At 41.7% G+C, this 15,211-nt stretch overlaps 1 protein-coding gene across 6 annotated transcripts in view; it reads left to right on the plus strand.

Moving 5' to 3' along the window:
- Positions 1 to 15,211, plus strand: part of cadps2 (Ca++-dependent secretion activator 2) — a 300,078-nt gene that overhangs the window by 135,112 nt on the left and 149,755 nt on the right. For all 6 annotated transcript variants that reach the window (XM_061037051.1, XM_061037053.1, XM_061037052.1 and 3 more), the window contains exons 15-18: positions 2,239 to 2,302; positions 5,948 to 6,071; positions 8,093 to 8,193; positions 13,275 to 13,431. In XM_061037051.1, the coding sequence (XP_060893034.1) occupies positions 2,239 to 2,302; positions 5,948 to 6,071; positions 8,093 to 8,193; positions 13,275 to 13,431 (446 nt within the window). The remainder of the gene's footprint in view (positions 1 to 2,238; positions 2,303 to 5,947; positions 6,072 to 8,092; positions 8,194 to 13,274; positions 13,432 to 15,211) is intronic.

The raw sequence follows: 15,211 nt of genomic DNA on the forward strand, positions 1-15,211 counted from the left end.
GTAGAATATTACATCTTACCATTCAATGACAGTATTTTTTTTAGATAACGTTACTCCATGAAAACATACCTGTCGCGGTCTGACTGTAGACTCTGGCAGGGTTGTAGGTTGCATTTGTTGCTGGAGATGATACTGATCGCCTTTTTAGAAAGCTGGAATAAAGTTCGAAGTCATTATGCTGGTTGATATGACTGTGCAGAGTATGTATAGTAACGTTAGTTTCAACACGAGAAACTTTGCATACGCGCTGCTCAGATAATTAGCAGCTATCGTAACCTGAACCCAGGACAATATCCTGTCTATATTATCATGCTACGGGCTAAACTTATGCAGACATGAGCTGACTTGGCTTTCAGCCACCCGCTAATGTGTCGACAACTTTTCTCGCCGTGCATCAGTCAAAGTCTGCCCAAATAACTCTGACATATAAGGTTAGCATGCATTGCTAACTCATCATCAGGGGACAGTAACGTTATTCTGACATTCTGGTCGTTATATGATATAGACTGAATGGGTTTGTGTTGAAACAACTGATAACTATGATGCAAAGAAATAAGACAACGTTTATGATGAGCATAGTACTCACCAGTTCAACAGCAAGATTTATTTTTGGGCATTTTGTGCCTTCTTTGGAGCGATAGGACAGTGGATAGAGTTGTAAATCGGGGAGAGAGAGAGTGGGGAATGACATGTGGGAAAGAAGCCACAGGCTGGATTCGAACCTGAGCCGCCCGCTTGGAGGACTATAGCCTCCATACATGGGGCGCACGGTCTAACCACTGGGCCACCAGCGCCCCATCTCCAGCTTACTTAAGTTTATGTGAATCAGGAGCAATGTTAAAAAAAAACAGAAAAGAGAGAGGCTTTGTACCAGATTTAGCTAAATGGCTAATTTCCATCTGTTGTACCTGGGCAGGAGATGGCAAGTGTAAAGTACAGTTCAACCAGTCATGCACACACACACACACACACACACACACACACACACACACACACACACACACACACACACACACACACACACACACACACACACACACACTCACACACACACTTCATAACAGAGAAGAAACACACAGAACAATATACAGATATTAAAACATTATGTACAGGCTTCCCTGAGTTGTCAAAAACTTGTGAAGATGACACATTATTGCTGACAAGACTGCTTCCTTAAAAATCAATTGTTTGACTTTGGGAGAAAGTGTTGACGTTTGTGCAAAGTTTAAGACTGATTATTCCGTTGGGGCGGCCCAGGTTTTAATCCGACCTGTGGCTTCTTTCCCGCATGTCATTCCCCTCTGTCTCTCTCCCTGATTTCAGACTCTATCCACTGTCCTATCTCTCCATTAAAGGCCCAAAAGCCCAAAAATAAATCTTAAATAAAAAGAAAAAGCAGAAGTTTCACAAACAAAGTTTCACATAGCTCTTCAGCATTACTGATTATCTTATACACTAAATGGAATACAAAATGAAATTGTCAAAGCAGATGTGCTTGTTCTTAAGTCATTAAACATGCTCTTAAAAACAGCCAATCAGAGCAGCTCGTTAAGTTTGCATCATGACTGGAAGAAGGAAAGTTAGAGAACAGATACAAAGAAACGTTTAGACATCAGATAATCTTTTATTATCTTATAGGGAGAAATTAAGTGTAGCAGCAGGAAAAAGACAAGAAGAAGAAGAAGTAGAGTGGAAAGAAAAAAATACAAATAAACAGGACATGCAGACATGTTGTGCAGAGAGCGGTGAGTTACAGTTAAAGTGACATAATTTTACAATCCTCTTCCGACTTCTCTGCTCTTAAACGTTTGACCGAGTGAAAAAGTGAAAACTGTTCTTGGAACAAAGTCATGCTGTCATTGTTTTTTAATGACCTCCTCTTTATCAGCGTGACGGGGGACTGAACATCTGCCCGCAGGTTTCAGTCCATTAAAAGGCTGACCTGTGCTTTTGTTTTCTTAGTCTTGTTCACTTGTCAATTAGTGATTTGAAACCTTGTGCCCCCCCTCCCACCCCCCCTCGCCCGCTCTCAGATGGAGCTGGAGGTGAGAAAAGCTTCTTCATCGGTGTAATTAGATGAAAGGAAGCTGCCATCTGTCGACACTTTCTGACTGACGTCCTTCCACTGCTGGCTCAATCTTCCTATCCCCCCCCCCACCCCCTTTTTCTAATTTATTCACACAGTTGTCCTTGAGATTGTTTCTAAATGTGATGACCGCCCACGTTTTGCATCTGCAGGTACTGCTTTCCCTTTGGACGACCAGATGGGGCCCTGAAGGCGACGCTGTCTCTGCAGGAACGGGTACAGGAGCACGCTTAAATACTTCTTTTTAAACATGTTTGTCAAGACGTCATGTCGGCTTTCCACACTGCTCCTTAAATCTGTAAATGCACAAAGCAGGACAGTTACACGTCTGAATTTATTGATTTAGGAATAGTACTTAAATGATAGTGAGAGTTATGAGCAAAGGCTACTGCATTACATTTCAGTAAGGGGAAGGATGACGTCTCTGTTTAATAAACAGCCCAGTCCACAATTCATTTAGCAAACACTTTTATCCAAAGTATGTATCCTCTCGATTGGTGGTCAGACCGACTACTGCAGCCCTGGTTTGAATTAGTGGACTTTCTCTGCAGGTTAAAGAAAGGTTTATTCCTGACATATCCTCAGTGGCTTCATATCTACCTTTTCTTAATAATGGCCTCTTTCAGAGTGTTGACTTATTGAACTCCTAAGGTCCAGAAAAATTATGAAGTTTTCAGTCTTGTGTGCACACATTTGATCTCATGAGACGAGATAAAAAGAAGAAGAAGAATGTGAGGTCCTCTGGGGTCTCCTGTTAGGTTTAAAGAGAATAAATCAAAACCTTTTATTTGTGGTTGGTGACCTCACATGTCTCCACCCTGACCCCGTTAATGAGTCACAATAACTGAGAACACACCTTTGTGGGTACACGTGGCCTTTCATCTGGAATAAAACAGGACTTCCTTTACACTCAAATGTTCTCGTGTGCAGGTCAAGTGACTGCTGGTCAAAGCTGTCAGATTAAATACGTGGTGGAGTGTAAAGTTCTCGTTGAAATGTAGCACAAAAGAAAAAAGCAGGTACCTAATGGAGAAAATCTCTGAGTTCCAATGTCATTCGAATCAAATCACCATTCAAACCAATATCTGCCATTTTAACCAAATATATCGGGTTTGAATTTCTCCCCAATATAAATATCGGTATCGGCTCAAAAATTCCAATATCAATCAGGCCCTACTTTTAACAGATCATAACATTTATATCTACCTTCACAGATGACACCAACATCTTCATTGTGTCCACAGTTGTGGGATCCAAACCCTCTCCAAGCTTTGAATCGCTGCCTGTGGATTATTTATTCATACTATTTACAAGATGAATTAAGCTTCACGGAAAGCACAAAATAATAAACATAACATCTATGTCGAAACCAAAACAACCTTACCTCCAATAATTTATCTTTATTTATTTAACCTTTATTTAACCAGGAAAAAGTCTCATTGAGATTAAAAATCTATTTTACAAGAGCGTCCTGGCCAAGACAGGCAGCAGCACAATTACAGGGTTTCAGACATAAAACACTTAACAACAATGAACATAAATACAGGAATCACAAAAAGAACCAGTTCATCAGAATCTATCATAAGTCATGAGCAACAAAGCGATCAAAAAGGGCAATACGAGTTAGCTAAAACATCTACAGTCAGATATTTCTGCCTCCAGATCATTAAGACGACCTTTAAAAACATTCAAGGAAACCAGCCCCCGAAGATTTAAAGTATCTTGCAACCGATTACAAGAAGAGGGAGCACCATACTTAAACGCCCTTTTTCCTAATTCGGTACGGGCTTTAGGGATGGTTAGAAGGTGTAAATCCTGCGAGCGAAGATAGTAACTTCCATTACTTTTTTGAAGTATGTAGCTCTGTAGGTAGGATGGAAGCAGACCGAGAATACCCTTATAAATAAAAATATGCCAGTGATTTAGTCTACGTGCAGACAAGGCAGTCCAACCAACCCGAGCATACAAGGAGCAGTGGGGAGTAAGGGCTTTTAGATTGGTGATAAACCTCAGTGCCCCATGGTAGACAGTATCCAACGCATGTAGGCTTTGCGAGGATGCGTGCATGTAAAGCGCATCGCCATAGTCTAGCACTGACATAAAAGTGGCAGCAACAAGTGTTTTTTGGCCTTAAATGAAAAGCAAGACTTATTTCTAAAATAAAATCATAATTTTAACTTGAGTTTTTTTACCAATTGTTGAATGTGAGGCTTAAAAGAGAGAGAATCATCAATCACAAATCCCAGATATCTGTATTGAGATACAGACTCAATTTCAAAGCCCTGAGAGGTGGTGATAGCAGGAAGGTTCAGTGGCTTTGATTTGGAGTTTGAGAACATCATGAGTTTCAAGTTTTATGTCACACAAGGTACGTTGTACAGTATTAAAAGCAAGTTGTAGCTGACGAAGGGCCTGATTTAGTGTAGGTGCAGAGCAGTATATCACAGTGTCATCAGCATAAAAGTGGAAATTTGCATTAACAACATTTTGATCAAGACTATTGATATATAAAATGAAGAGTAGTGGTCCCAGGACTGATCCCTGGGGCACGCCTTTGGATACTACAAGGGAGCTAGAAGTGATGCCTTCTGCCTGCACGCACTGAGATCTTCCAGAAAGGTAGCTGTCAAACCAGCAGACCGCTTTGTCTGATAGTCCTACGCTACTAAGTCTTTGCTTTAGTATTGCATGATCCACAGTATCAAAAGCCTTTGATAAATCAATAAAAAGCGCTGCACAGTGGTGTTTGTTGTCTAAAAATTCTATAAAATCATTGAATGAAGAAAATGCAGACATCATCTAGCCTAACTCTCTAACACAGGAGAATTTCAATTTCTACAAGAAGCACAATTTCTCTCTCTGGAAAGTGAACGCGTCCCTCTGTGGAGGTGAGGAGGAAGGTGAGCAGCGTTCAGCTTACGCAGCTCCCTCAGGTTTGTTTGTTTGTTTGTTTATTTGGATCCCCATTAGCTTCAGCACAGCGAGAAGCTATTCTTCCTGGGGTCCGCAGTTTATATTGTGACAATACATCTTACAGATTCATATCATATATCATTCTTTTCACACTTTCACACAAACATTCCACAACATATATACCTACATAATAACTAAAAAATAATAAAGACAATTGACATAAATTAACAAAAACCCAAAAGAAACAGACAAACACAAAGGCTCCATTGTATCCTCCAATACGGCGCATGCACGCAGCACCAGCTTTCGTCCAATCACTGGCCGGCTTGCACCGTCAGCTTTTCCCTAGTCGAGGGCGGGTACCTGCAGCGCAGCACAAAGACAGACAAATTCAAACAAGTAAGGAGCAAGAAAGCCCCACAAAGGCAGATCCAATAACACACTTTATGCACGTATGACCGACAGTCATAACAGTCTCTCAGAATAAAGACAAACTATCATGCAAAGTGCCCCAATTACTGCAGAGGTTGTAGTTTCTGAAAACCTAAACTCTACTTATGCTAAATAGTAAATGTTCACACACCTACACATTGATGGTAGAGGCTGCTGTGTAAAGACACCATCAGAAGTAACTGATCTCATTCATACACATTCATACACCACTGATGAAGCAGTGGGAGCAATTCAGGGTTAAGTGTCTTCCCCAAGGACCCATTGGACATGTAGCTGCAGGAGCTGGGGGTTGAACCCTCGACCTTCCGGTTAGGAGACGACCCACTCTACCAACTGAGCCAGAGCCGTGATTTTCAGGGATTGTAATGTCATACCAGCTCACATGGACGATATTGTCATGATGATTTTTTCAGACATCTGCATAAAGGTGCAGCTAATTATCTATCACAGATCAAATGTTTTACCTTGAAATGGCTGTTTTGACTTTTGTTTCAGGTGTTGATGAAGGACATCACCACGCCGGTTCCTCCTGAGGAGATGAAGAAACTGGTGCAGAGGTGTCTGGAAAAAGCAGCAAAGATCAACTACAGCCAGCTGATGGAGTACGCTCAGATCAAAGGTAGGAGGTTTGAATTTAAAGGATTCACTCAGTGTTGCAGTAATCATGTCCGATTCTTCTGTTCTACTCGTGCAGTCTCGATGTGCTCTTATGTACATAAACCTGTGACTTCATAAACACATATTACAAACAAGAGTGTACTGTTTGTGATCCCTCTAAACAATGTGATACCTGCTGTAATGTGTAGACACAACACTCACGCTGACACTCACTGTAACAGGCCATCACTCTGCATTAAAGAGCGGCACACAAAGGAGAGACAGGGGTCAGGGATGAGTGTGACCGCAGTGTCCTCGGTTTGAGTGCAGTGCAGGGGCTTTTTTTCATGTCATTTTTAATGTCAGTGTCTCTGTGACAAAAGAAAGTCATCAGATCCTCGGTGTTCATGTGGATCAGATCAGAACTCGTGCACACACCTGCTGTCTGTCCCACAGACACATTTGAAGACTTGTGGTCAGCGTGCGTTTGAGGCCATGGCACCAAGCCTTTGGAGTTCCCGGCCCCATCTCATTACGTTCTTCTGACTAATAAACTTTACTTACTTACTTACATTAAATCCATTATTTTGTAAGCCTGGTCCTTAATTATTCTCACGTACTCTGGGGTCATAATGAGTAAAAAGCTACATGAATGCTTCAGCTTTCTAAACCAGCAGTGTAAAACACCAGCGTCCAACAGAAAGACGATCCACCTGATGGAGGCAGCAGTAGACCCTCAACGCTAAAGTTCTGCAGGGTAAAGCTGGGACAAACCTCAGGGACGACTCGTTCAAATATATGGCGCCACAGGAATGAGTCCTAAAACCCGGAAGTAAGTTAGCATTTGAGCGCCATGGGGTCAATCTAAATATTAGGTTAATAAACAACTTATTAAGCTATGCTGATTAGTTTTATCGGAGATCTTCTGAAGCATAACAGTAGTGACGTCACAATCATCCGACCGTGGTGTAGTTCGCTATAGCATGGCGTTAGCTTTTTACTTCTGTCGGCCGCATTAACGCTTTAAACATCATAAAAATGGCGTTCATTTGTGAAGATTATCCTGCTGAACAAAACGCCTACGCACCAGCAACGTGTGTTTTCTGCAGTGATCCAAAATCCAATTAAAAAATCCCGAATTCTCGTTAGACACCATGGCGATGCTACTTCCGGGTTGGCCTACAAAAATACGTCATATGGTTTGTTCTCTATAGAGCAGGTATTATAGAAATGAGGTCTGCTTGTGCTGCTGCTTTCTTTTCATCTTAGCACAGAGTCTGATGTGTCCTTGGGCAAGACACATGACCCAAAGTTGCTCCCGCTGCTTTGTTGGCAGTGTATGAATATGTATGAATGGGATTAGTTACTTCTGATGGATTCTTTACACAGCAGCCTCTACCATCAGTGTGTGATTGTGTAGGTGTGACCTGCAGTGTAAAAGCGCTTTGAGTAGTCAGAAGAGTAGAAGAGAACTCAAGTCCATTTACCATCACTGAACCTGTCAGTGACAAAAACAAGAAGTTCTTGTTGACATACTTTAAAAGGACTCACTCTCCCTTTAAGAATGTCTTTGCTGCTTTTATAGCCCTTCCTGAGCTGCGGGCTGAAGACGTCTACTGAGTCATGACCCAAACATTGTGTGCCTTTTACCAATTTAGATCTCATAATATGTAAACCTTTAAAGCCTTGAAATCCTTCCTACACAATAGAGTTTGAATGTGTCATTGTCCCAACTCGTTCAGACCTCGCTTACATTAAACTGTTTTATCAGACGCTACTTTACAGGAGAACAACCTACATCCACACACCTTTTACAGATACCTTTTTAGACCCTCGGCCTCATCCTCCATTCTTTCTCTGAAGAGAAAAACCTTCACTCCCTGTGCTGAGACATCCACAGCTTCTTTACAGACGTTAGAGTGGGCACAAAGAGTCAGCAGAGGATTATGGGAAGCAAGGTCATGACTAACAGATTTGTGCATTGACTTTCTCGTGTTGTGATTTCTCTCCTGCAATGTTTCTTGCCCGTGTTTGCACCGTCAGTGGATACTCAGGCAGCTGCGGAGAAAAGACTGGAGGACATGTTGAGGTTGGGAGAGCTCTCCATCGAAGTCCTGCAGCAGAACGAGGAGCATCACTCCGAGGTATTAGCGCATACAATAAGACACGCAATGCCGGGCTTACTACAGTTTTATAATACCAAAAATAACAATAACACTATTTATTATAATTAAACAAATTACATATTTATTTGAATCGGATCTGAGAAAAGAGTGGATCGGTGCGATGTGAGTTACTCTGCAGGTAAACAAACTGAACCACCAGGGGGCGATAAATGTGTCATCAGTTCACATTTTTACCTTCAAATGTCGGATTCTCTCTCATCAAACTGTCATTCGTTGATGATTTATGAGATTGTCTGATCTAATTCATAATTTTCAGAGTAAACTTGGTCAAACTTTTGAGCGTCAGCAGCTCGCTGTTGCTTTAAAATCAGTTATGACGAGAGCAGTTTATCTCTCAGATTTTTTTTTCTTCCTGTCATCGTTACGCCTGCAGTCACTTGATCACTTCATTAACATTCTTGATCCCTTCTCAGCAGCCCTGTCAATTTTCCTCCCCTGCCTTTGTCGGCAGCGCTCTCGCTCAAGTGGCGAATAACACGGCTGTATCAACATCTGCGGCGGGGGAAACGATGAAAACAACGCCCACGGCCCATATGCACGCCGCAGCTTCTACGCCACGGTGTAAAACTGATCAATCATAGGTGTTAGGATGCGTCTGTGTGCTCCAAAGTGGCAGCGTGGCGCTCGGGCATCTGTTTCTGAGTTATTTATAAAACGCCGTGTTCTGCTCGTACCATGGCGACGCCTCAATCTCTGATCCCGAGCCTCCGTTGAGATTTTCTCTGCAAATGAACGGCTTCTTTGTCGGAGCGAAGTCTCAATCTGTCACAGCTTAAATTTAGAGATCATGCTTAATTATTTACTAATTTACAGTCGGCACCCAATCAACGCTCTCACTCTAACGTCCTCCCGTTGTTGTCATATCGTCAGAGTTTCACGACAGAGAAGTCAAAGTGAAGATGGATGCAGCTTTTTGTTTTTATCTTCCTCCACTCGTGTTTACACTGTGCTTTCAATACTGTCGTCTTTCAAAAGCTGACAGCAGCAGAGAAACAGAATTATTTCCTTTTTGGCTCCGACAAATGAAGACAATAGAAAGAGGGAAACGTCTTTTATTCCAGAAGTTAAACTTTACATGTGTCTTACTTACGGAGCATATCAGCCCTGTTGTAGCCTCTCATAGGCAAAAACCTATAGGGGGTCCCTCCAGCCAGTGTTCATCCCCATCATGTCTGCCAGTGTCCCGACGATTACTCCTCTTCCTCTTTTTGATCCTTTTTAATGTATTCTGTGTGTGCATGTGTATGTTAGTTTTCTTTGCTGCATTGCTCTTTTGTTTCATGAACAACACTTTGGTCAGCTGTTGCTGTTTTTAAATGTGCTTGATTGATATGCGAGGCCTCAAGTCTGCACAAAATGCAACAAAGAGGGACACTGCTGCATCTATTAATGTCTCATTTCACTTTAACAAACTCTCAGACAGCTCAGCTGACGAGTCCAAAGTAATATCCACCTTATGACATCACACATTGACCTTTGTTACCGTTCCTTTGACATCAGTTTGGGATCCCTAACCACTTCCTGTTTCTGTGCTTTACTTTGTGTCCTAACCTTCCATCTACCAGAAGGGCCCTACTTTATTTCAAAATAAAAGCACGGTTGAGTTCTAACAGCAAGTATAGTACTCTCAACTTAATACAGAACAAACATTTCAAAATAAAAGCCTCACTATTTTTATTATTAAATGCAAAATAAAGGAATTTCAAACATGATTAAAAAAAAATGTAACTTCACTAAATTTGCCCGGACCTGGAATTTAGTCCCACAAACCTGTAAAAAATAATTCATTGATGCAATGGTTTCAAAGTCTAGTTCCCGACCTGGAGCCTGGCAGCCCCTGCAGCCCCCCGTCTTTAGCACTTCAACATCACAACTATTCTTTCTTTGACTGTCCTTTGTCTTTCTCTTTCTGTATCGCACCGTGGGAAGGGAAGAGAGGTAAGTTTGTCGAGCTGCTCGTGTTTGTGTTTGTGTCGTATCATAGCGTGAAGTGTCTGTTCTCTGTGTGTGTAATGTGAATAAGAGCTGAAAGGTCTGAATGAAAACTAGAGATGAATAACATTATGTATGTTTACAACAGTAAATAACTTCTCTGCTCATATTGAAAAACTATGTAATATGTTGTTATTCATCTTTAGCTTGTTTCATGAGCCTGCAGCAGGACATAAGAAGAAACACGGCGTACACAAGACACATAAACATTATGAATAAGTCAGACAGAAAGCTTGTGAACATCTCATCTTTTCATTAACCTTCTTTTCAGCAGACAATTGGAACAATTGACCGCTCAAATTTTCACAATTTTAAACACTTTAAATTAGCTTTCATCTTCATTATCTCTATCAGACCTCTGTTTCAAGTCGCTATATTCACACCTCTGTGACGTTTCACCTTCAATCTGAATGTAAAAGAGGCATTACAGAGGTGGGACTGTTTTAACGCAGCCAGCAGTGAAGCACAGAGCTGTGTGTGTGCATGTCTGACTGTGTGTGTGTATGTGGCGCTCCGGCTGTTCCGCGGTTCTGCAGCGGTGAAACTCAATGATGTGAATTCAAGGAGCCCGGAACACCAATGTTACAACCGACGTAGCATCAATATTAATGTACAAAGACTTGATGACAGGGCAGAGCTTTATATAACGCTTTTGCGAAACAAGCAGTCTGGAAAGGGTTAGTGACTGTCTATGAGAAGTAAGGAGGATTTAACATTCATGTTTTAGTTTAGATAAAAACTGCATGACGAGCTCAACAGAACAACTAGGCCCCAAAATAACGTTTTTTAAATATTTTGTCAGATTGTCATACCTAACACTGCTGCAGCCTTCTCGTACCGACACCTTTCATAACTCCTCCTTCTTTCAAACATAAAACCACACAGCAGTGACACAACACTAGACCACATGCTGTTATTGCTTTTTCATTTCTCTTCTTTGCCTTCTCTCTGTCCAATCCGCTTTTACTCCTTCTACTTTATGTTTCTCTTTCCAACCCATCTCCCCATCGCTTTATGCTCAATATTCTTGCCTTCCTTCATATTTTTCAAACCTTTTATCTCCTTTATTTTTTCCTGTTTGATGATTATTTTCTCTACAGTCTTTCCTTCTTCACTTTTTAAAATGTTTACCTCTTTGCAGTCCACCTGAAGTTTCCCATTTTTCTTCCCTAATTGTTGAATTTGCCTTTCTTCTCCTTCTTTCCTCCTTTTTTTTCTTGTTGAACTTTAATTGGTTTCCGTCTGGCTTTACTCTTCACCCCTCTTCTGTTGTTTCCTCCCTGCTTTCCTCCTTTTTCCTAACTTTCTTCTGCTATTCCTCGTTCTACCCTTCTTTCCTTTTAATTTTCTTCCCCTACTCATTTTTCTTATCCCAGCTTTCTTCCCGTCCTCCATCCTTCTGTCTCTAGTTTTCAACTCTCCTCTACGCCTCATTTACTGTTTTGTTCTTTATAATTGACTGTTGTTTCCTGTTCTCGCCCTGTCTTCTTTGCATTCTCCTTCTCATCTTCATTCTTCCTCTCGTCCTTTATATTTTATTGTCTTCATTATACTCATTTCCTACAAACTTTTCTTACATTTCTTGTCCTTTCTTGTCCACACATCTCTTTTCCTTTAGTCGCTCTTGTTATCTCTGACTCCTTTCTGTCTTTGTCTCTCTTGACGGCCTGATATCAGCGTTTATTTTTCAATCATGTGTGATTGAATTGAACGCCTTGACAAGAAAGAAGAAGAAAGAGTTGTAAGAGCAGAGGGATCTTCAGACAGTTTGTTGTCAGTAACGGGAAACAGAAAAGGCGCGTTTGAAAGGACGAGTGAGAGTGGCTGCCGTGTCATCTCTTGCTCTCTCTCTGTCCTGGTCTCACATCTCTTCCTCCTCTTCCACACAGATAATAACTTCAGTGCATCAGCGTGTGGGTAAAAGGCTGGTTGCACTTTTCTCTCAGGTGTCCTTGAGCAGCGGTCACCTGAGCAGGTCGTCCTCTGTCTGCAGGAGAGGCTCACAGCCGACATGCTGCTGCACCTCTGAGCCTTTTTCTTTTGACCATGTCTTTCAGATTAAAAGCATCCAATGTTCACAGCTACTAAAGATATGTCACACCTGCCTCCACTTATTTAGATTTCTGCAGCTTTCAACAGGCGTACCTGTCACTCAGTAATCTAAGGGTATCAATCGAATAATCCGTTTTTTTTGGACTCCAGTACATGTCGAGCTGCAGTTGTGCTCGTTGGCTACAGTGATAAATGAATAAAGTAAAGAATCTGATGAGCAGAGCTGACATCAACCCGTGTAGTTGTCCGTCCATTTAGAAACCAGAAGTGTCTTTGGAGCAGCCACGGCCAATCAGGCGTTGACTAGTCTTTGTTTACTTCAGGGATTTTAACTGCAAGAAATTCCAACCAATCAGAGGGCACTTTCCTCACACTTCACGCATTTTGGTCTTTACACAGCACAGTGAGTTTGTCATAGAATAGAACAGAATTACTTTATTGATCCCAAACTGGGAAATTGTGGCGTTACAGCAGCAGGTTATCCAAACACACAATATTAGCAAATAAACACAATATAATATTAAATACAAAGTAAATAAGCACAAAAAATATAAAAAATAAGAATGAGAATATATACAACCAGGATTTAACTTAGCATTACTAGTCTTAAATATGAAAAGATTAAATACAACATACTTTGCTGGAGGTAGATGTAAATGTGCAAAAACAGAGTTGTAAATGGACAGTATTGACATAGGGAGCTGTCCAGAGCTGTGCAATCAGTCATTTTGGCCAGGATAGCTGCTGATGAGTGTTAAAACCAAATATCAGGCCTCTGGACCTCCAGAGACTTGTGACAAATATTCCTAATAAACAACAGATGTAGTTTGTCATGAACTGAAGAACACTTTCAAAATGTCTCTAAACTGATACAATACCTATCCGGGTGTCATGTTTGGTAACCTTTCAGCAACGATAAAACAGGTTAAGGAAAAAAGAGTAAGGACTCTCTGTTAGGTTGTGACTTATATCTCTGATCTCTCGCTGTCTCTCAGGCTTTCTCGTGGTGGCCGGATCTGATGGCTGAACACGCCGAGACCTTCCTGTCTCTTTACAGAGCGGACATGGACGCCGCTCTCCAGATACAGCCTGTGGACTCTTGGGACAGCTTCCCACTCTTCCAGCTCCACAACAACTACCTACGGACAGATCGTGAGTCTCATCTTTCCTGCTTGATGAACACATTTCCTAGACCTCTGTTTGGGCTGCACAGTAAGCACTGTTGCCTCACAGCAAGGACGTTCCTGGTTCGACTCTAAATTGCCCGTAGGTGTGAATGTGAGTGTGGCTGGTTGTCTGTCTCTATATATCAACCCTGTGATGGACTGATAAACAGTCCAGGGTGTAACCCCGCCTGTCGCCCAATGACGGCTGGGATCTGCCCTAGCATCCCCGCTTGCAAAAGGATTATAGAAGAAGAAGCCATATCATCCCAGCTCCTGCTGTCCGCACATATACAGTCCCTTGTCTGTTTTTGACACACTTTCTTGTAAGCAACTTTGGCTCAGTGGTAGAGTCGGTCGTCTCTCTACTGGAAGGTCTGGGGTTCGATTCCCAGCTCCTGCAGTCCTTGGGAAAGACACTTAACCCCCAAGTTGCTCCCACTGCTTCCTCGACGAAATATAAATGTGTATGAATGGGATTAGTTACTTCTGATGAACTCTTTACTCAGCGGCCTCTACCATCAGTGTGTGAATGTGGAGGTGTGACCTGCGGTGTAAAATCGCTTTGAGCAGTCAGAAGACTAGAAAAGAAATATACAAGCTCAAGTCCATTTACCAAGTACAGAAACCTGATCAGAAACAAAGTTTGTTGAAAGCAGGAACTCAATTTGTGAACAGTAAGTGATCTGAAGAAACAGTAGAGTCCTATACAGCTAACTTTTATTTTATTGCTTCTTAAACGGCTTCTTTCTTAGCAGTAAGTGACTCACTTTGCACATGTTCATACCTTAAATAATGCTAATTAACACTGATGACTCAACCGTGAAAACAAGCTTGTTAAAAGACGAGGTTAACAGCACCTCCTACGCTCCATCAGAGTGGTAATTAACAGAGAGAGAGAGGAGGCTGGAGGGTGAACTGACCTGTCTACCTGTGAGCAGGTACCTGCAGAGGATGTTAGCACCACGTCATCACTTCAGCTTCTTCACTCTGCTCTGATTATTTCTCTCTCTGTAGACGAGAAACTGAAGTCTACAGGAGTTTGTTTTTCTTCTCTGCTGCTCAGGTGATAATTGATGATGAACTGTGGGGAACTGTGAGGTTTAAAGACCTTTTTTTCAAAAGTTTAACAAACTTAATTTTTGGCCAACACACGAATAGCAATGAGACGAGTTTAAAGGCTGAATATGTAACATTCTGAATATAACTATTGCAAAAATCAAATATACCCTATTCTGAATTATGTTAGAGTAATGACACCCTAAAAAAAGAGAGTGAAGTCAAACTCCTTCTGGGTTTGTTGTTCTCAGCTCTGTTTACTGACGATGTATCCCGAGTATAATCTACATGAGGTTTTTATCACGGCAGCACATACAGCAACCGTACGGCAGCTTTGAGTGGCAGCTCACGCTTCCTTATGTCGCCCTCTCTGGTGTAACATCTGGTGTTTCCATGGCAACGATAAACATATTGTGTCTGTCATGACGGCCACCACGACAAGGCACGTCCGGTTAAAACTATAAAAATAAAGGGGCCCAGATACGCTCTTGCACAGAGCAACACATTTAAATTGATTTATTTCATAGGGACAATGCAATTTAACATAGTTTCAATACATACATGAAACTGATGTGCTGCATAAAGAGTATATAGCTATTGCTAATTTCCAACTCGTGTCCCTAGTTGGGCCCTGATAGACAATGGATGGGCTCGACAGCGACATGCAGCACCAGCGCGTCCGATCTGAAAGGCCTTGAACCTGAATGAAT

Source organism: Labrus mixtus, chromosome 4 (genome assembly GCF_963584025.1).
Source record: "Labrus mixtus chromosome 4, fLabMix1.1, whole genome shotgun sequence".
NCBI lineage: Eukaryota > Metazoa > Chordata > Actinopteri > Labriformes > Labridae > Labrus > Labrus mixtus.